General features: G+C 36.0%; 2 protein-coding genes, 1 long non-coding RNA gene and 1 pseudogene across 3 annotated transcripts; all 4 read left to right on the plus strand.

The window, feature by feature from the left end:
* Positions 1–9,067: 9,067 nt before the first annotated feature.
* LOC120138855 overlaps positions 9,068–23,470 on the plus strand; it is an 81,978-nt pseudogene continuing 67,575 nt past the window's right edge.
* LOC120138833 (probable disease resistance protein At4g27220) lies at positions 14,122–16,140 on the plus strand. The gene has a single exon (XM_039154236.1). The coding sequence runs from the start codon at positions 14,122–14,124 to the stop codon at positions 16,138–16,140; it is 2,019 nt and encodes a 672-aa protein (XP_039010167.1).
* On the plus strand, positions 16,331–22,448 carry LOC120138852. The gene is made up of 11 exons (XM_039154248.1): positions 16,331–16,639; positions 16,709–16,784; positions 16,896–17,188; positions 17,484–18,032; positions 18,293–19,126; positions 19,275–19,712; positions 19,796–20,179; positions 20,296–20,829; positions 21,011–21,439; positions 21,712–22,164; positions 22,338–22,448. The coding sequence occupies exons 1-11, from the start codon at positions 16,331–16,333 to the stop codon at positions 22,446–22,448; spliced, it is 4,410 nt and encodes a 1,469-aa protein (XP_039010179.1).
* LOC120138847 lies at positions 22,577–23,007 on the plus strand. Its single transcript, XR_005517564.1, has 3 exons — positions 22,577–22,662; positions 22,761–22,839; positions 22,945–23,007. It is a non-coding gene; the product is annotated as an uncharacterized LOC120138847 (long non-coding RNA).

Consider the following 23,470-nt stretch of genomic DNA (forward strand, 5'->3'; position numbering starts at 1 on the left):
TTGTCCGCTCAGACGAAGCTAGCTGTGGATAATCCCTCTAAAAATGACCACTGGATCCACAATGAAAACAAGCATCGGTCTTCCTATAACACTCTACTACGTGTCGTTTACCAAAAAAGTCACAAGGAGGCACTTGAAGCTAACCCGAATAACCACCTCTACTAATAGCTGAAGGTGAAGATGTTGCAGGCCTGAAACGTGTATTGCTCCTCTGAGGGGACAAAGTACGAGTACTCTTCCTGGACTGTGCAGATGATTCAGTAGGGCCCGAAGATTTCTTAGATCGCTCCTGATCGATACGCTCTCTACCAGGAGCTAAAGCCTTCACCTCCTCATGATCCTTGGCTCCACCCAACAGCACATCAAAAATTTCATCATGATGGGTCACAACTTGCCTACGCAACTCATATCTCATCCTGAGGGCAAATTTATGACGTCTATCTCTCTCGGTAGGTACCAGACTGAATCCATACTTTAACAATTTCAAGAACACTATCTCATACTCAGAAACTATCATATCTCCCTGAACCAGGTCTTGAAATTGCTGTCGTTTCTGAGATAAATAACGCTATTATAGAAAACGACTCCTAAAGCGTTCTTTGAAGAAATCCCAAGTTAAACGATCAGCTGGAACACTACTAACAACAAACTTCCACCAGGTGTGGGCATTGCCATCTAACATCTCTATTTCACCCAGATATCTCTTAGTTGGGTCCAAACCCAACTGATCCATACGTCTTTTAGTATCCTGAAGCCAATATTACACTTCAGTAGGAGCTCCACCAATCTGTCCTCCAAAAGTTCTGACTCCATTAACAATCAGAGTCTGAGAATTAGGAACCTCAGATACAATACCAGCAGCTCTGACCGCTCCCTGAATCAGCTGTAGAAATTATCTACCAAAATTCTCATCTAATGCAACTCTGGTAGACTCGGGCTCAATATCGGTCACTCTTCTAATCGGAGTAGTCATGCCAATACCAACAGTATGAGGCAGATTCGTCGGGGTCGTAGGAGTAGGATCATCTATCGAAGGCGGGGGATCTACATGTATCTCATCTATCGGATCTGTAAATCTAGCCATTCGACCTCGCCCACAGCTAGTTCGACAACCACATCTAGAACTCATCTTGGTGAATCTCAAGTTTACTACATAAGATAAAACCTAGGGTTAGATTGACACTTGAAGTCTCGAATATAATTAAAATCGTAAAAACTTTGTGACATGACCTTAGTGACTTGTTTTGTAAAACATTTCAAAATCGTATTTTCAATTTGGACTCATACACAGTTTGAGGTTTAAAAACCAAAAGCTCTGATACTAATTAAATGTAACCCCCTAGACCCAACCTATGTGTTTCGACCAAATCTAGCAGATTACATTAATGATTCTTAAAGTCATTTTTCTAAAAATGTTATTCGATAATTAAAAACATGTTACAAATGACATTTATAAAAGTATAATAATTTAACAATAAAAACCCAACTCATGAATATAAAACTAAAAAGTAACAAATTAATTTAAAACCTTTCGTAAAATCTAGATCACGGTAAACCGAATATCAATAGCAAAAGCAGAAGTCGTTATAAAATTAAATACTTCGAAATAAATGCCCATGTTTCAAAAATAAAGTCAACTTGCAAGATAAAACATTACATACAGAGGGACTATATAAAATGTGTTGATCCTCCAAGTTCTTGATCCTGGGTATCTAACCAAAGGTATCTGAAAGGGAAAAACATTTTTGAAAAGTGAACTAGGCTCAGTGTGTCCCAACATTACAAGAAAATCATGATAAGTACACTAAACAAGTCATAGTTCAGTAAATCTCATAAATCATAATGTAATGTAGTTTTTTTTTTAAACTCGTAGTTTAAAAATCCATTGTATAAAGATCCAACCTAAGGGAACATCTTAGGGCCTGTGAGCCTACTCAAGAAAGTTTCGGGGCCACGAGGCCTACCTAAGAACACATATTAGGGTCGTAGGGCCTACCCGAGAGTGATCTCATGGCCGTAGAGCCTACCTAAGATTCACATTAGATCTATAAAATTTTTCAGCTTGATCAGAGTTGTACTTTATAAATCGGTCAACGGTTAACGGGTCAGGTCAACGGTTTGAGTCGGGTCGGGTTGGGTCAAACTGGGTTAAACGAGTCGGATCAAAGCTACCCCAACCCTTTTCGAAGCTCCCCCATGCGTAGGGGTGGTGAGTGGGGGCGCGTGAACAATCCTATGGTGTCCGAAAAATTCCCAAAATTTTTTAAAAATATTTTAAGCGATTTTGAGACACTTACTAAGCTCGGTTCAAAATTTTGAACGGTGGATAGCTCGATTTCGAAACGTCGAAAACTTTGCCTACTTTATTTCCCTCACGCGCCGACGACGATGGAGACAAGAAGGACACCGGTGGACTCGGAACGACACAAGTATATTTTTTATGAGATTTTTACGATGGGTCGCTCCGGTGGCCCTAATGTGACATTCCGGATCAGATCAGGCCACACGCATCGGTCTATAGGGTTACAATTTAGTTGCTAAATGTGTAATTTACCCTTTCGATTAATTACGTTTTCAGTGTTTTTATGTATTTTTTTAGTAATTTTCACATGCTTATGTTAAGAGATTAAATGAGAGCAATATTGTTGCTAAAAAGTGGGGTTTTAGAGTACTCGAGTTTTTGTTTAGGGATTTGGATACTTTTTATACTATCCACCGAAGTTGTTGGGTAAGGTCGGCGATTTAAAGTCATCGTCTCTTGCGCATTTTACATTTGGATTTTATTTTCTTTTTTCAAATTCTAAGGGGAAATTGTCGGTAAAGGATAACGGCTTGATAAAATCAAAAGTTCCTTAACTATTTTAAGATCAAAATCAATAACTTTGACAATAAGATTAATTGAAGGGTAAACTATACAAATGGTCATTAATATTTAAGTAAATTTTTATTTTTTTACTAAAGTTTCAAAAGTAATAAATTGGTCACTAACGTTATCGATTTATAATAAATTGGTCACTCATCGTGAACCGTCGTTACTGCGGTAACAAAATACTGATATGATGCGATTAACCGATCATTTGACTATTCTTCTTCCATAGTACAACCCCGACTAGAAGAAAATCAAATAGCATTCTTTTAGTTGTAATAAACACAATAAATTTAGCCGAACAATTTTTTGGTGTTAATTCAAGAAGAGCATGACAACAAATAGCCTACCAAGTGCAAAAACTCCTCCCAAGAAAGATCTTGAATAAAAGACCTGCATATTGCAGGATTGCTTGGCTCTCCAAGCTGCTGAAAGATCCTTCTGTGAAGTCTTCGACCGTTATTATAATCTCACCTAGAGCAGTAAAAAAGGGTGAATTCAACTTCTTTTACACTCGAACCTCTCTTGTTGATTCTCTTGAATAGACCTCCAGGGTTTCAAATAGCGGCCGAATAGCGGCATCGCGACTGTTATATCGCGATCATGACGGTGTCCGAAATTGTTATCGCGGAAAATAACGGTGTAAAGCGGGATCACACCAGTTGTGGCGGATCGCGGCAGCAATTTAACGGATTACGGCCAATCGTGCTAATAGCGAACCGTTATTCCGCTATTATTCCGTTATTTTAATAAAAAACAAAAAAACAAGTTTTTTATTTTAAAAAAATCAGCTCATTCGGAAAAAATTCACGATTACGATATCCGAAATGATCGTAATAGCATCCGTTATATTAGTCACCATACGACTGAAAATGTGACTGCGAACGCTATTTAAAATCTGTAGACTTCTTTCAAATGAAGGGGAAGCTTCATACTCTCTAACTAAGATTATCCATTTATTGCTATTGTTATTTCCATTTTAAAAACGAAGAAACAGGAGATGGCGACGAACAACCTTTAACCTCGGCTGGAGTAATGGCGTTGCAGCCTCAATTGTAAGGGTTAGCCTGTGCTTCCGACTGACAGTTATAATATGTTGCTCCTCTATGAGAGCACGACACGGTGTCCCTCTGAAGAGCTCCATAGCTTATGTACTGTATGTTCCTCATTTGCAATATGCGCCCGTTGAACTCTAACCCGTCATCCATGTTGTTATCCATGCTCTCGGTCGTTGAGACCTAACAGTTGCCGGACTCGTTCGTCATCTTCGTCGGTACCCAGCTCAAGCTCTGCATGCCGCTTGCAGCGGAGACCACGGTGATATGAGTTGCGGTGTCGAGGAGGAGTAAGGAAATGACCAGGAGAAAACCAAAGGGATTAGCCATTTGTTTTGGATTTTTCTTTGCTTTTTATATGTTGCAGTTTGTTCAAGTAGAAGGGGAGAATGGTCGATTTTCATATTGGCTTAAAGTGGATTTAAAGAAGAGCTTCCGTGCTTGAATGAAACAATTTCTATTATACATATAAAAGAGGAACGTTGCTGTGTTATGCTTGAATCAAATAGGGGATATGGTTCTGCATTTGTTTCGAAACCCATTAAACAACCCCGTACACCCAGTCGAGGGCCGGAGCTCTATACGAACATCAAACCTTGATTCCCTAGGTAATATTACCTTTGAATAGAAAGACTTGGGCATTTCCTAATCTCCTTTCTCTGAACAATAAGCATATCAGAATTATTAATAAGAATGTGAACTTCATTGTAAGGGGATTTTATACTTTTATCACTTTCCGAGGCAATTGGATTCGGTTTCAGTTCTAGAGAAGTTCCAAGTATGATTTCCTCTTAATTAGTCCTTTCCCTCTTTGTACAGACGCAAAGTTCTTTTCTTTCAAGTTCAGTTTTTGAAGGAGTCTGGTTTCTTTGTGGAGTTTATAGGTTCATTGGAGTATGAAGGAATGAGTTGGATGTGTTTAGAGGAGTTTGTAGCAGTGAGGATTATTTCTCCCTAAAAAAGTTTAGAGACATTAGTGAAAAACAATAATGATCTTTCTACTTCTAGGAGACGTCTATTTTTCCTCTCTTCTATCTCATTGATAAGTCATAAATGTGCATATATTTTTTTTATTAATTTTCTTATGTTTGGTGACCTAAATTATCAATAAGTCTATTTTTTTTTTAAATTTTGTATTTTACGAGTCGATATATGTTTCTGATATGTGTTAGAACTAGAATTGAGGATTTTGATGAAGTTTAGACACTTAAAGATAAAAAAGACGAATGACATTCCTACTTATGTTAGAACTCTTATCATTATTTTTTAATAGGATTAGGATAACCCAAAATAATATACTTTTCAATTTAAACCCTTGTTACACTTTGTATTTTATAGGTCAATATATGTGTCTGAGGTGTATTGAAGCTAAAATTGAGGATTTTTGATGAAGTTTGGAAACTTGAAGAGAAAAAAAGGACAGATGACATTCCTACTTCAGTTAGAAATCTTATCTTTACTTTTTAATAGGATTAGGATAAACCAAAAGAATGTAATCTTCAATTTAAACTCTTATGGACTTTGTATTTTATAGATCAGTATGTGTATGAGGTGTATTGGAGCTAAAATTGACGATTTTAATGAAGTTTGAACAGTTAAAGAGAAAAAGGAGGAATGGCATAGTCTGAATCCACATATCCTACAACCAAAGGATTATCCCGTTGACTCCCAAAAACAATTCCATGTCCTACAGTACCCTTTAAGTACCGAAAGATCCACTTGACTGCTTCCCAATGTTGCTTACCATGTTTAGACATGTACTTACAAACTTGACTAACAGCATGAGCTAAATCAGGACGAGTACATACCATCGCATACATCAAGCAGCCAACAGCATTAGAATACGGAACCTTTGCCATATCTTCAGCTTCCTTATCTGTCTTAGGGCACTGTTCTGATGAGAGCTTAAAGTGATTCGCCAATGGAGTGCTAACTAGTTTCGCGCTGCTCATCGCAAACCTTTCTAGCATTTTCTCAACATAACCCCGTTGAGATAGTCGTAGTTTCCTTGAGTCTCTGTCCCTGCAAATTTCCATTCCAAGAATTTTCTTTGCAGCACCTAAATCTTTCATATCAAATTCCTGACTCAATAAAGTTTTCAAACCGATAACATCATCCATGTTCGTCGCAGCAATCAACATATCATCAACATACAGTAATAGAAAAATAAAAGAACCATCATCAAGGCTCTTAACATAGACACAACAATCATACTCACATCGGTTGTAGCCAATCTTGATCATATAGGAGTCAAACCGTTTATACCAATGTCTCGGAGACTGTTTCAACCCGTACAAAGATTTCTTCAATCTGCAAACTAAATGCTCGTTTCCAGGTTGAGTGAAACCTTCAGGTTGCCGCATGTAGATCTGCTCCTCTAAATCACCATGCAAAAAAGCAGTTTTAACATCCATCTGCTCTAAATGCAAATCCCAACTAGCCACCAATGCAAGTACTGCTCGGATTGAAGTGTGCCCGACCACAGGAGAAAAGATTTCATCATAATCAACTCCTTTCTGCTGTGAAAAACCCTTCGCTACCAAACGAGCCTTGAACTTCTCCCCCTCTTTTTCTGTTACTGTTGGTTTCTTCTTATACACCTATCTGCAACCAATCGGCTTCTTACCCTCAGGAAGGGGAACTAACTCCCATGTGCGATTGTGATTCAAAGACTCCATCTCCTCAACCATGGCTGCCATCCACTTGTCGTTTTCCTGACTAGTAACGACATCATGAAAAGTAACCGGATCATCACTGCTAACAATAAGTGCAAAAGATACCAAGTCTTCAAAACCCAATATGTTCGGAGGCTTTATATTCGTCCGTCTCACCCTGTCTCTGGCGAGACTATAATCCTGCAAATCATCCGTAGTGGAACCACCAGAAGTCGGTTGATAAGTTTCTGGTTTCTCAACTGGAAACTGCTCGAAATCCACCACTGTCGTGTCTTGCTTCTGCTGTAACATGGACTGTTCATCAAAAATGACATCTCTACTAATCACAACTTTCTTCGCAACTGGATCCCAGAACTTGAATCCTTTGACACCTTTCTTGTAACCCAGAAAAATGCACTCCTTCGATTTTGCATCAAGTTTGGATCTCTCATCAGCAGGTACATGCACATAAGCAGGACAACCAAAAATCCGTAAGTTATCAAAACTAACATCATGACCAGTCCATACCTCTTCTGCAACTTTCCCAGCTAGCGATGCCCTTGGCGATCTATTGATAAGGTAACACGCCATGTTAACAGCCTCAGCCCAGAAGTGTTTGGGAAGCCCCACATTCAACCGCAAACATCTGGCTCTTTCATTCAACGACCTGTTCATTCATTCCGCAACACCATTCTGTTGTGGTGTCTTGCGCACTGTAAAATGCCTCTGAATCCCATGCTCCTTACAGAATTGTAGGAACTGTGAATCTGTGTACTCCGTACCATTGTCAGACCGCAAACACTTGATTTTTCGTCCTGTTTGGTTTTCTACCTCAGCTTTCCACAGCTTGAACTTCTAAAAAACTTCAGATTTCTGTTTCAAAAAATACACCCAAACTTTCCGTGAAAAATCATCAATAAAAGTAACATAGTACCTAGATCCACCCAAAGACGATGTCGTGGAAGGCCCCCATACATCAGAATGCACATAATCAAGAATCCCTTGAGTTGTGTGCTTCGCAGTCTTGAAACGGACTTTAGTCTGTTTACCAAGAACACAATACTTGCAAAAATCGAGCTTACAGCTTTTGACACCATGCAACAAGTTTCTCTTGTGTAATTCTGCCATACCACGTTCACTAAGATGAGCAAGGCACATATGCCACAATTTTGTCGTATCATCACAGGACTCAACAGAGTGAACTCCACCTGTAACGGTACTCCCTAACAATCTGTAGATATTCCCTGCAGTCATCTTGCCTTTCATCACAGTCAATGCTCCTTTAACAATCATAATGGTTTCCCTATCCTCGTCAGTTAGGGATAAAACCATTCTTGTGCAAAGTGCCCAAGGAAATCAAATTCTTCTTCAAGTCTGGGATATGTTGAACACCACTCAACGTCCGAACGGAGCCATCGTGCATCTTAATTCTGACATCACCAATACCAACAATATTGCAACATCGATCATCACCCAAATAAACCGAACCAGAATTAACCGGCATGTATGTCGAAAACCATTCCCTATTTGGCGTGATGTGATAAGAACATCCAGAATCAAGAATCCAAGAATCCGTCAATTGTGTCGTTGAAATAGAATGCATATCACCCTCACTGCAATCAGAATTATCATCCTCGACCACGTTCACAGACTTGGATGAGCCATCACGCTTCTCATCATTCTGCTTTTTCAACTTCGGAAAGTCTCGCTTCATATGTCCCGCCTCCTTGCACTTGTAACAGTGAATCATCTTCTTATCCCTGGATTTGGATCTAGAATTCCGCTTCCCGGACCCTGCCTTCTCGGGCTTCCGTCCACGATCTCGATTACCCTTGACATATAAGCTATCGGCTTGAGAGCTTTCCCCTGCATTCTGCTTCCGCTGGTTGTGAGCCAACAAGGCTGCAGTAATCTCCTCAACGTTGATAGTCTCTTTCCCATATGTAAGAGTAGTCACCATGTGTTCGTAAGAGGGAGGCAACGAACACAACAGAATCATCGCTCTGTCTTCATCCTCAATTTTCACATCAAGCCGAGCCAGATCAGAAACGATTTGATTGAAGACATTCACGTGTTGCGCCAAATCGTGATCGTCCTGCATCTTCAGCCCATACAGCCGCTGCTTCAGATACAGTTTTGTCGTTAAGGATTTGGACATAAACTGACTTTCCAACTTCCTCCAAATTTCGTCTGGAGACGATAGATGCATGACGTGATACATGACCTCGTTCGCCAAGCATAATCGTATGGTTCATGCCGCTCGCTGCTGCAATTCTTCCCAATCTTCCTCATCCATCGACGTCGGCTTTGTAGGTCGCAAAGCCTTCAAGATTAATATATATGTTAAATAGTAATTTTTTTAAAATAAATATATTATTTTTATAATATCATTTATTTAATTATAAATATTATTTTTGTTACATCCTCACATTAATCAAATAATCCACGATGATGACTCCAATGTTCAGACGACATATCCAGATTGTGAGGAGATGTGCATTGGTGAAAAAACTGAAATATTTCAAAAGGGTGAAGATCCAACGGTGAACGATAGAGATTGAAGGGTGAAGAAATCAAAGAATTCTGACATCGATTTGTCAAGTTTAGAGCTTTTTCTAGTGAAATCAAGGCTGGATTTGCGCTCAGGAGGTCGAAGCGAATTTGCAGGTGTAGTTTAACTTAAATATTAGTTTAAATATTTTTAAAGTTATTATCAATTTATAAATTAAATAAATTGATCATTTTCAAAAATAAAAAAAATTAATCCAAATACTTTTCAAAAGTCAACAAATAAAATATATCCATGACAGCACTACTGTTTTTCACTAGAATATAGACGTGTGTATTACTATGATTGGATGGAATTATAGATGGACGAAATTATATTTTTCTTAGACTGATCAATTCACTTGATTTTTAAATTGATAGAAATCTAAGGAATGTTTAAACTCATTATCTTTGTTAAACTAAGTTTAGATCAAAATATTCACTTTTCAAACGTACAAGGACTAAAATGTCTATTTTATTAGTAAAGGGCCTAAAATGGATTTTTAATGTAGTAGAGGAACTTCTAGTAGACTTTAACCCTTTATGATCATATATTTTTAATTTTAAGAGTTAGATTGTTTTTTTTATAATTTCCCCCATGATATCCTACTTTATCCAAATAATATATATTTTTTTATATATATTTGATAATCATTTTCTCATATCTTAGTTTCTGAATCTGCCCCTAAGAACAACAATGAATTCACTGGCAGCAACCAACAGAAATTTAAGCAAACAGCTATTTAAATTGTTTGGACATTCCTTTGAAAATCGACTACTCATTTATCTGGTAATGCCGGTCTCCGCTATATAACGACCGCTATTTAGATCCCTGGGTTCAAGGTTTAATATGACAATGCAATAGGACTCATGAAAGGAGGAATCAGATATCACCCCGAGATCGTTTTCGTTTCGCTCTTTGCAGTCTTCTGCAACATGCTTGAAAGAATAAGAGTAAAAAGATCTGTTATCTTTATTTACTATGGATTTCGATCATCCTTCGAATAATTTATGTATTGGTTGAGCCAGATCAAGTGAATGCTTTAGCACACCTAATGACATGGAAGACTGTAGTCGCCGATATCCAATAATACGATGGTGCTAAAGGGGGGATAGGATGTGATCCGGTAGAGTTTAGTATATTTGAGCTAGAACGACAGTTTTCTCCAAGAAGATACATGACCTGATTGGGATTCACACATGTTCCAACACCTAATATGAGTACAATTCCACAGGTGAAACATATATATGCTTCAAATATGTCATTCCTATCAGTCTTCCTTCTACCAAGCTGGTTCTAGCGTTCGAAAAGTGGATTTTGAAATCGATGATGGTAATTTTATCTTGGTTAAACATACGATGGAATGAATATTACAGGCCAATTATCATGTCGATTACGATTCTGAAGCCATTTCTTCTTCAGCACAACATGGCAACTTCTGGCATAATAAGGTGACCAATAATCTAAAGAAATAAAATAAAAGTTGATGGCGACTCCAAAATAAATTAAATGATTTCAAACTATAAGACACAAATGAACTTTCTTTAAAAGAAAAAAAAAACTTTTAAAATAAAAAGGACATTATGACAATAATTTATCTTTAAAATTTTTAGAAATCATTATAATCTTTCAATAATTTATTTCATGATTAATAAAAAAATAAAATGGTAGAGATCAATTTAATAAATGTTATTTTTCTGTGAATTAATTCAATTTGTACATTTATATAAATTTAAAGTTTTATAATTACATATAACAATATAATTACATTTATAAATTTTTTAAATTTACTTGATATATCTATGATATTGATTAAAAATATAATTTGTATTATTATAAATTATAATTATATATTTTTTTAAATAAGTAATTATATTTTCTTTCTTGGTTCTCTTTATTGTCTCTCTATTGTTCATTTTGTTTGTTTTGCTTTCCATTCAGACCTCTCCAAAGAAAAAGAAAAAAGAAATGGATGCAATTGCTACAGATGTTGCTGCCAATATCTTTTCCGAAGCAGCTAAAGGTATCTTCCACGAAGCAAAACGTCATATAAGATATGGGCTTTCCTACCAGAGATACGTTAAGAATTTCGAGGACAAACTTATTGTTGCAGAAAAGATCAAGCGTGCAATAAGATATTATTTTTGCAGAAAGGAACGTGGAGAAGATTAAAGCGGATGTCCAGGGTTGGTGCGATAGAGTGGACAAGGTTAATAAGGACTTATGCTATCTGAGCCTAAACTAAAAGCAAAGAAACATAGTAAGAATCATTGATAAAGGCTTGAGAGGACCTTTGTCTTTTTTATTTATTTACACTTTTCAATTCTTTTATTAAACTAAAACTAAAGAAAGATAGTAAGAATAATTGATAAAGACTTGAGAGGTCCTTGAGTCTTTCTTTCTTTATTTATACTTTTCAATTTTTTATTAAATTAAAATCAAAGAAAGATAATAATAATAATTGATTAAGAGTGGAGAAGTCCTTAGTCTTTCTTTCCTTATTTATTTTTTTCAATTTTTGATGATAATTGAATTTTATTTTCATATATTACACGCGCCTATACAATCATTATTGCTTGAACCTATGCCTTTTATGGGTAGGGATGAGTAAAACTTGACTCTACTAAAAAAATCATTTTTTTCCTTCCAATTTCGAGTTATTCGAGTTAACTCGAATTGTCAATTCTAGTTTCGAATTTGAGTCGAGTTGAAATTTCAAAATTTTGAGCAACTAGAAAAACTAAAAATTTGAATGAGTATTTTGACTAATTTGCGATTTGGTCCCTAATATCTTATTCCTACAATTCCTCCTTCATTTTCAGTTAAAATTTCACCAAATTTAAACTACATGCTCCTAAACCATCATAGAATACATATGTACTTTCAATTTCACTTTTGATAACAAATTTTCTATTTTTTTCAATTTAATCCCTCAATTTTGCATGATTTTCGTATTTCTTCAATTCATCCTTCATTTTATTTGACCAAATTTAAACCACATGCTCCCCTACCACTATAAAATATCTTATGTAATTTCAATTTTTATTTTTTACTAAAAATGTACTCTCTTTTTTAATTTAGTTATTTAACTTTGTATTATACTCAATTTAGTATTTTGGCTACAATTGTTTACAAATTCTTTTTTCACATCAATTCTTCGACTCCTTTATACTCACATTAGTCTTTTATCCTCAAAATACCTTCTTTGAAATATAATATTGTAAATATATTTTACAATTTTAAATTGTATGTGATATATTAAATAACATTGTAATGTGAAAAGAATATGAAGAAATATGTGTGTGCGTATATACGCACACACATTGTATATGGTTAGAGAAATTCAAAAAAATTGAAATAAAATTGTACTATAATACTATAAATAATTACAACTTAGTTTGTATAGAAACTCAAATAACTCGACTTCATTAGGAAAATTTTCAAGTTAAGTTTGAACTATAAAATAAGACTCGTCAACTCGAATAACTTGAAACTTTTGGACTCCACTCGATCGAATGTTCACCCCTACTTATGGGGAAAAACACCTACAACCAACGAAGCTATTCCTTGGGTTCAATTGATAATAAATTTAGAAGTACTTTATGTTTCAATATTTTTTTATAGTTTAAGATAATTGAGATAATATTTATTTAGAATATTTTTCAGTCATTGATAATACATATCTAATACATATATTGATACACACATTGTAGACACAGCCACAGACGTAGTCAGAATTCTATTTCAAGAGACAAGATGTAACTAACAATAGAAAATGAAAGGGGTAAAATCAAACTAAACCAAAATGGGAGGGGCAAATCAAAATAAACCAAAATTTGAAGGTCTAAATACATATTTCTCCTTATATAATTTTTAATAATAAAAAAATAGGGGAAAGTGGCCCAACCTTACACATAGCTTTGTCCCTGGATATAATTACTCGAACAAAGAACTTTTAAATAAAATATCACCCCATTTAACCACCAAATAATAATTTATCTTTAACATTTTTAAAAATCATTATAATCTTTCAATAATTTATTTCATGATTAATAAAAAAAATAAAATGGTAGAGATCAATTTAATAAATGCTATTTTTATGTTAATTAATACAATTTGTACATTTATATAAATTTAAAGTTTTATAATTACATATAACAATATACATTTATACACTTTTTTAATTTACTTGATATATCTATTATATTGATTAAAAATATAATTATTATATATATAATTATATTTTTGTAAAATAAGTAATTAGGTAAAATATTAAAAAGGCATTTTATATATATTATATACATTTTGGAATAGTATTTAAAATACAATCTAAGAAAAATAATTCCACAAACACTTATTAAATAACGATAAATATTTTATTTATTTCTAAAAAAATTTAACATATATTTTTAAAAATATTTATTTTCTCCCAACTTTACACCAAGTAATAATGCATAAACTTCCTCCCATTCTCACTTTTCCACGTGCGAAATTATCGAATGAAAATAAACAAATCCATGGAAGAATCTGACAATTTTATATCAAATCGATGTGAGTTTTGATATTCTCAAGACTTTTGGTAAACGATTGGCATGTGAGGTGTGATATTTTCAAGACTTTTGGTAAATGCAAACAAACATCCACTAGACAACAAAACAAACATTAAACATATCTAAATAAATACTTAGTGCTTAGTCTTTTTTAATCTATCTCTCTACCTCATTTTCTTCAATATTATGAAAGAAACCATCCAGCCCAAGGGTTACAGAATTTGATTGGAAATTCAGTTTTCCGAGCGAGTGTTCAGCACAATTTTCATTTCATCGTTGAGTTTTACCTATTAACCTTCGTCTCATTCATTCCCTGATTTTAAGGTTGTTCTTTCTTGCCTGCTTCTTCTCAGTATTTTCTTTCTTGATTCTCCTTTATTGTATCCATTGTTCATTTTGTTTGTTTGCTTTCCATTCGGACCTCCCCCAAAGAAAAAAAGAAGAAGAAATGGAAGCAATTGCTACTGGTGCTGCTGCCAATATCTCTTCTGAAACTGCAAAGGGTATCTTTCATGAAGCAAAACGTCATATCAGATATGTAGTTTTCTACCAGAGATACGTCAAGAATTTCGAAGACAAACTTCAGAAGTTGATGGACAAAAGATCAAGCGTGCAGCAAGATATTTTTGTTGCAGAAAGGAACGTGCAGAAGATTAAAGCGGATGTTCAGGGTTGGTGCGATAGAGTGGACAAGGTTATCGCTGAAGAGGAGGATAAAGTGGATGATCTTCAAGTCAAAGCAAACAAGTGCTTCTTTGGCTTCTGTCCCAACATCAAGTCTCGACACAAGCTTAGCAGGAAAGCGGAAGAAGATGCCGCAGCTTTTGATGAGCTTGTCAAAGAATGTCAATTTAGCAGCGTGGGCTACCGTGATCTTCCACAACCCATAGTGGGTACAGACTTTGAGTCCTTTAAATCAAGGGAAAAGGTTGTCGATGAAATCATGGAGTCACTGAAAGATTCTACTGTGAGCATGATCGGAGTGTACGGGATGCCTGGCGTGGGGAAAACATCACTAGTCAGAGAAGTTCATAAACAACTCCAGGAGGCTAAGTCATTTGATTCGGTGGTTAGGGTCACTGTATCTCGGACACCTGACATTCAGAAAATCCAAGACGAAATAGCAGAATATTTGGGTTTGAAGATCGAAGAAAAGAGTACAGTTGTAAGAGCTAGTACATTACGTGAAAGGTTAAATCAAGGGAAGAATCAGGATAAGAGGGTTCTTATTATTCTGGATGATATTTGGAAGAAACTGGACCTAGAGGAAGTCGGAATTCCATTTGGAAGTCAACACAAAGGATGCAAGATACTGTTGACGTCAAGAAATGAAAATGTTCTAAGCAATGGAATGGGTGCTACAAAGACTTTTAAGCTTGGTGATTTAGATGAAGAAGAAGCCTGGGAGTTTTTTAAGAAGATGGTTGGGGACAGTTTTGAAAGCGATAAAGAGCTGCAATCTACAGCAATTGAGGTAGCCAAAAGATGTGCAGGATTGCCGCTTGCCATTGCCACAGTTGCTAGGGCGTTGCAAAAAAGAAGTTTATTTGTTTGGAATGAGGCTTTACGACAGCTACAGAGGCCTTACTCAGAAAATCCAAGCGAGATATCTGCTGAGGTATATTCTGCTATTGAATTGAGTATCAATCAGCTATGGGGTGAAGACCTCAAGCAGGTTTTCTTGCTTTGCAGTCTATTGCGTCGTAACACTAGAGTTGAAGACTTGTTGAGATATGCAATTGGTTTGGGTTTAATTAAGGGAGTGGGCACCCTGAAAGAAGGACTAGATGCGTTGTTAACAATGATGAGTACCCTGAAAGCATCTTGTTTGTTGCTTGATAGTAACACCAATGATGAATGCTTTGATGTGCATGATCTTACTTATATTGTGGCCAAATCAATGGCTTCCAAGGACAGTCATGTGTTTTCCTTGAAAAATGATGATGTTACGATGGATTGGCCAAATGAAGAATCAATGAAAAAGTGCAACAAGATTTGTTTGGAATATCCTACTCTCAACAGTCTTCCTGACCAGTTAAATTGTCCACAACTTTCTCTTTTCCTTTTGTTTAGCAAGGATCTTTTCCTGACGTCGGATGACTTCTTCAAGAAAGCAACAAATCTTAAAGTCTTAGCTTTGGCTAGAATGCAATTTTCTTCTTTACCTTCATCAATTCGTCTACTAACAAGCCTCAACACATTGTGCCTAGATCACTGCAAACTGGGAGATAATATTAGCATTATTGGAGAGCTAAAGAGCTTGGAAATTCTTAGCCTTTTGGAATCTGATATTAGATTTCTACCAAAAGAAATTGGGCAACTGGTGAAGCTAAAGTTGTTAGACGTGAGTCGTTGTGCTAAGCTCAAAACAATTTCAGACGGTGTGTTGTCAAGTTTGTCAAGATTAGAAGAATTATATGGGTGGGACTTCTATTCAATGGGGACAAAGCAGTGCCACTCTTGCTGATCTATATGCACTGTCTCGTTTGTCCACCTTAGAAGTTCAAATCCCGGATGCTAAGGCGACACCACACGACTTCTTTCAAGTGTTGCAGAAATTGGAAAGATGCAAGATTTTTATAGGAAAGGAATGGGAGTGGGAGCGGTTTCGCAGCTACCAATATTCAAGAACCCTAAAACTGAGGCTAAACACAGGCATGGATGATTTGGATCTTGGAATTAAGAAGTTGTTGAAAAAAACTGAAGATTTACATTTGGATGAACTCAAAGGCGTGAAGATTGCATTGCGGGAGTTAATAGATGAGGAAAGCATATCGCAGTTGAAGAATCTGCATATCCAAAATGGTTTAGATACTGAATACATTATCAATGATGAATATGGGTTTCCTCAATTACAGTCTCTGACACTGCATGATCTTCCTAAGCTCATTAGCTTTTGCCCTCAACACGAACCCGGTGCTACCAGCTTATTACCTCAACATGAGTTGCCACTTTTCAATAAAAAGGTATTTACAATTCAATGTCTTTTAAATTTTTATTTCAAATATTTCCTGAAATCATTTGTATGGTTGTAGATATCGTTCCCTTACTTAGAGAATTTGTGGCTGAAGTCGATTAATGTTACGAGGGTATGGCACAATCAGCTTTCAAGTATATCTTTATGCACTTATGAGAAGTTAAAAACATTGAAAATCGAGGGCTGTGGAAGCTTAAAACACCTATTCTCATTTTCTATGGCTAAATGTCTAGTGCATCTCACAGACTTTGAGATAATTGGGTGCTACTGCTTAAGAGAGATCATTTTTATGGAGGAAATAGAAGAAGAAACCCAGGCTGCTATAACTTTATCATTATTTCCTCAGTTAAAGTCTTTAAAGCTAGAGGATCTTCAGCATCTGATTGGATTTTGCTCTGACTATCAAATTCAAGTTATTGAATTTCCAGCCATGAAGTCACTGACGGTAGACAACTGTCCCGAATTGGAGGGTTTCATATACAGATCTTCAATGGAAGGCAACCGACGCATCTGTAGTCATGTTTTGTTCGGCAATAAGGTAGCTTAATTATTGGTTTTAGCATTCATAAGTTCCTAATTTTAACACATTATCAAATATAATTAAATATTTTTATATATTACATTATACAAAATTCAAATTAAATATAGCAAACATAACTGAAGATCCAGACCACAAAAATGATTTTCACGAAATATGTGCTCCAAATTTTTAAAATATATATCAAAATGTGTGCCTTCAAAATTATATATATGCAATCGCAAACACACGCGCAGTCATAGATGTATTTGTAGCGCTAGCATCTAATTTCATTATTTTGGCATGATGAGTGCAGGTTGCATTTTCCAGTTTGGAGGAAATGAGTATTTCCTTCTTGACAAAGTTGAAGATGATATGGGAGAACCCACTTCCACCAAATTCATTTCCCAAACTAAGAGAAATCGACATTTCACATTTATCAAACTTGAAATATATTTGGAAAAACGGTCCCAAAGACATTTTTTCATTTAAAAATCTACATCGAATATATGTTTGGAATTGTGCGAGTCTGAAGAATGTATTTCCAGCCTCAGTAGCCAGATATCTCCCACAACTCAGTGGTCTTATAATAGCCCATTGTGGAGTGGAGGAGATTATTTCCAAAGTAGAGGAAGGATTGGATTCGGAAACTACTGTCACTTTCGAGTTTGATCAGCTGTCCTACCTTTGGCTTTGGGGGCTACGAGAATGCAAATGTTTCTACCCAGGTAGGCATACCACAGAGTGGCCAATGTTAAAAGAGTTAAAAGCATACGAGTGTGGGGAAATGAAGATATTTGGTACACAACTCATCACTCACAACCAACAACTTGACTCCCAACCACCACTTTTCTTGGTTGAAAAGGTATAAGCCCTCTCGCTCCCACTCTATATGTTCTGCTTTATTTTAATTAAAATATTAATTCAGTGATTTGATATTTGACACGTTGTTACCAATTTGTATTTATAAAAATAAAATTCTTTTTTTCCCTTTTTCCTTCTCTATCAACTCTAGTTTTTGCCGTTTTCCCACTCTATTCTGCTTTATTTTAAATTAAAATATTAAATCTTAACATAGGAAGATGAACATAGTGACTCCAAAATTGTTTTTTGATTGGTTTTCAGGTCATCCCTAAACTACAACATCTGGAAATCGGTGATGATTACATTGCAATGATAAGTGGTGGTCAATTTCCAAACAACCTTTTCCATCAAATAAAAGCTTTTAGGGTGGAAGGCAACCGTAATAAATCAGATAATGATTTCCAAATTTCTTTCCTTGAAAGATTCTACAATCTAGAAGAGCTTTGTATCCTTGATTGTGAAATCAAAGAGTTATTCTATACCGAAGGAGATGCTGGTAATAAGGGGACGTATGATGGGACACTGTCAACAATTAGAAAAATAGAACTGACACTTCTTGACAATCTAAAACATTACTTATGGAAGCAAGACGTACAAGTGGACCGCATTCTACCCAACCTTGAAACTCTTGAAGTTCACCATTGTAGGAATCTGATGAGCTTAGGATCATCCTCAGCATCGTTTCAAAATCTCACCACCTTGAAGGTGTGGGAATGCGAACGAATGAAATACTTAGATACATGTCTAGCAGTGCAGGGTCTGTCTCAACTCAAACAATTGATCATAAGAGAATGCATTTCAATGAAGGAAATAGTTGGAAGTGAGGAAGATGAAGCAACGTGCAACATTATATTCAGCAGGTTGAAAAGTTTGGAACTTGTGAATCTACCACGACTTCAGAGTTTTTGTTCAGGCAACCACACATTTGGATTGCCATGTTTAGAGGAAGTGATAGTGAGTGGCTGTCCTGAGCTGGAGATATTTTGTAAGGGAGTTTTAAATGCGCCGTTGTTGCAAAGTGTAGAATATGGAAAAGGTAAAGAACATTGGAGTGGTGACCTTGACAGCACTGTCCAACAGTTGCATTCAAAAAAGGTATTCACTATTTTGCATTCATTTAATTTAGCTTTAGCTATATTCTATTTTATTCCTGAATCTCTTTCTTCCTTTCGTATTGTTTAGTTGTAACCTTGAATCCTTTATAACTTTAACCCTTGTTTCTCTGTTTTATTTCTTTATGAAGGTTGGGTACCAAGGCATCAGTCATTTGATCCTTTCCGAATTTTCCAAGTCAATATGGAAGGAGAAAAGTGTAGATTTCAAGAACCTCAAATTTTTAGAAGTTGAGTGTAATTGTAATAGCTTGAAATACATATTTAGCGTTTCCATGGCCTTGGAACTTGTGCAATTGAGAGATATAAGAGTTAAAAAATGTCCCATGATGGAGTACATTATCAAGAAAGAAGCAGAGGAAACTGCGATGGATACAGTCTGCTTACCAAATCTTGTGAAGATAAGACTGGAGTCATGTTCAGATTTGAAAAGTTTTTGCATGGGAAGTATTACTCTGCATTGTCCATCTTTGATAACAATTGAAGTAGATGACTGTCCAAAGATGTACGCAATGGCATGTACAAGGGAGGTAGGTGGAGGAGAAAAGACACCCTTTTTCAATGATAAGGTCTCTCCCTTCTCTTATTTTCTGTTTAGTGTTTTGACTTTTAACAATCACATTAATTCATGCAATGAGGATTGTGGTTGCAGGTTTTGTGTGCCAATTTGGATTGGTTGGAGCTATCGTCCACTAACATCCAGAAATTATGGCCAGATGTACCACACAGTGCCATATCCTCTAGTGTTCATAAGTTGCGAATCTTAATTGTGAAGGGTTGCCACAATTTGGAATATATATTTCCATCCTTTTCAAGAAAAAATTTTGTGCAACTCGTTCAACTTCGCCTTGTCGATTGCGACAACTTAGAAGAAGTGATCTTTACAGATGAAGCGACAGCAGAAGAAGAAGGGATAACTGAGGCTTACTGGTTCACTAAACTAAATCTATTGGAGCTCAGTAGGCTTCCAAAATTAGGGACATTCTGTCATGGAGAAAACTCAGAGACTGGTTCCCCAACCCTCTTCAACCAAAAGGTGATTTTCTTCGTTTTTTTTGTATCCTTTTATATCCTCTACAAATTGAGGTACTCTTTATATATATATATATATATCCTCTACAAATTATTTATTAACTTAAATAATTTCCGCAGGTTGTGTTCCCTAACTTGATCCATTTGACCATTCAAGGTATTGGGAAGTGCAGAAAGATATGGCACGATAAACCCAATATGAATTCATTTAATGAATTGACCTTCCTCTTGGTGAAAGACTGTGAAAGAGTTTCAAATATTTTACCTTTTAGTGTGGTGAAAAGACTTGAAAAGCTAGAAACTCTGGTAATAGAGGAATGTAAGTCGGTTGAAGAAATAATTGGACCTGATGACGATCACTTACGCAATTCCAATGACTCACACGCAGAGACATCCGCCCAATCGGTCGAACTCAAATCAATCACCAAGTTTGTGTTTCCTAAAATAACAAAGTTGTATCTTGGAGTGCTACCCAAGTTGAAGGGTTTCTACTCCAAGGTGCATACTACGGAATGGCCATCCTTGGAAAAATTGGTGGTGAGTGATTGCAGCAAAGTAGAGAATTTGGCTAGGGGGTATATCAACTTTGGAGAAACACAAGGAGAGAGCCAACCTCTGATCTCTGTTCAACAACCCCTGTTTTGGGTCACTGAGGTAACAGTTCACAAAACTAACTTAATACATATGCATCTGTTAGAATTTGTGACATAAATTCAGTCTTGATGAAGTTTGCGATTGGACCCAATTGATGAACCTATAAAATTGAGGTAAAATAGGGGATATGGCATCAGTTTAGACAATTTTTATTGAACATACATTTTTCCAAATTTTTCAGGAAGCATTCCCCAATTTAGAAGAATTACATGTGATTCGGAACAGAAATATGAAGGAGATATGGCATGGAGCACTTCCAAACCTATATTTTCCCCAACTCACAAGAATGTGTGTTATATATTGCCAAATGTTAAAAGAAATCATAGCTTCAACAACTGATGAACTCATGAATGGCATCGTTTTCTCCCAACTCAAGTCTTTAGAACTTGATCGCCTTCCAATCCTATCAAGGTTCTGCACAGGGAATTATACCTTAGTATTTCCTTCCTTGGAAGAAGTAATCATGAGACATTGTCCAAAGATGGAACTTTTCACAAAGGGAAAGTTAAGCACACCAAAGCTTCATGGACTACAATCAACTAAAGGTGAATATGTAGGGCTCTGGGAAGGCGACCTTAATGCTGTCATTCAACAGTTGTTTGTAGAAAAGGTATGAACCATTTCAAAAGAAAAATGGTAAAATTTTATAAGATGAGAAGTTCTAATGTTCATCATACGGATAAACAATTTAACATTTCTGAATAAAAATTATAGGATAAAATTGCAAATTGAGTTTAAATATTTGATTTTTCCAAACTAAATACTATGAAAACAATTACACAGATTGGTGCATAATGTAGTTGATGAATAGTGAAACTTTTCACATCCATCAAAAAGTGAAACTTTTCTCCATACATTCAAGACTATATATATTGTATGCAGGTTTTCCCGGGCTTGGAGGATTTGGAGCTATCTTCAATCAGCATTCAGCGAGCATGGAAACACAAGCTTCTGGCCACACATTCTTATGCCCAAAATTTAACATGCTTGACTATTAGGGGCTGTCATAATTTGAACTGCCTATTCTCGTCCTCTATGGTTAAAAGTTTTGTGCATCTCAAGAAGCTAACGGTCGAAAACTGTGAGAATGTGGAAAATTTGATCTTTTTGGAAGGATTAGCCAAAGAAGAAATGATGAACCAGAAGTTTCGTGTACTAGAATTTCTATTGCTCAAAAACCTTCCTAAACTGACTAGATTCTGCCATGGAAATTACTTTGAATTCCCCTTGTTGACAAGTCTTAGTATAGAAAGTTGTCCTACACTAAGAACATTCGTCTCCGGTGCAAAAGGAATCAACTCGGAGATTCCCTCTCTGACTCTCTTCGATCAAAAGGTGATACTCCCTTACCTTTCTCTGTATCTTCTTTTTCCTTAAATATTTGATTGCCCTGTTCATGTAGTGGATGCTGTTTTCTCTAGTAATTTTTAGTCGTAAATTCCATTGTTTTATTCTCAGTTTCATTAATATTACCTCCGGTTATTGACACAATAAAGTGAATTTTGTAGGTGGCATTCCCTTGCTTAGATGAACTGACCATCATAGGTGTGGGAAACTGGAGAAAGATATGGCAGAAGCAGCCAACTAATTGCCTGAGGATTCATTTTGCAAATTACTAATCTTCTGTAGGTGTTTGATTAAAAAGTAATAACAAGAACTTTTGAATCTGTTGAATGCAACGAGTGGATGCAAATAATTGAATATGTTGCAATAGAACGAGTCCTTAAGCTTGTATTTTCCTAGACTAATTACGTCCGTCTACTTCATAGGCTGTTCACATTGAAGAGTTCCAGCTCAAGGATACTTACTAATGAAAGGCCATCATTGAAGAAGGTATGAGTATTGAAAATATCCTTGTTTTGGTAATGTATACGTAGTTACACAATCCATTCTTTCACCTTTCAATTTCAATATTATCTCGGTCCTTGCAGCCTGCAGGATGTCGACTTCTGAGGAAGAGACTGAGTTTTGGCTTCGGTTTCCCTGGAACTCTAAATCAGAAAGCAAGTAGTAAGTAGATCTTCTGCCGTTTCAATTCTTGATCGGTATACTTTATCAGGGTGATGCAGTTGCTTTGCATAGAGTTATATAAATTGACATACCTTTTCGTTGCAGGTTGAATTGCACCACTCAAGCATGTTGCTGCTGCTCAGTCTGTAGCCATATTCTCTTTTTATGATTTTCAGATTCTTTAAAATGTTAACTTCATAAAAGAAAATAAATACAGAAAATTCTTGTAATGACAGGATATGTGAATACAAAGGCAAAGAGTTCTCAGATAGTTGCCACAATCCCCTGTTTCAAACCAACATGAAAGGTGAATACTTACCAATCATTGTTAACCATGAATCCCATCCACGTACTCTCAATCTTGTAATGAAGCCATTGTCTTGCAATTATGAGTTTAGATGTTCTGGTTGTGGTAATTTTGGCTATTCTACTAGCTACAGATGCTTTGATTGCAACTTCACTCAGCAGCATTTTGCTAACACAGAACATTTCGTACGAGTACGATAAGCATCCTCTCAGGCTCGCCTATGATTCTCTTGATAAAAGTTTTTTGGATAAAAGTTATTGTGAAGCTTGTAAGAAGGAAAGAAATTCAGACCACTGGTTTCACTACTGCCCAGCATGTGAATCC

The sequence above is a fragment of the Hibiscus syriacus genome, unplaced genomic scaffold, assembly GCF_006381635.1.
Source record: "Hibiscus syriacus cultivar Baekdansim isolate YM2019G1 unplaced genomic scaffold, ASM638163v2 tig00110710_pilon, whole genome shotgun sequence".
Taxonomy (NCBI): Eukaryota; Viridiplantae; Streptophyta; class Magnoliopsida; order Malvales; family Malvaceae; genus Hibiscus; species Hibiscus syriacus.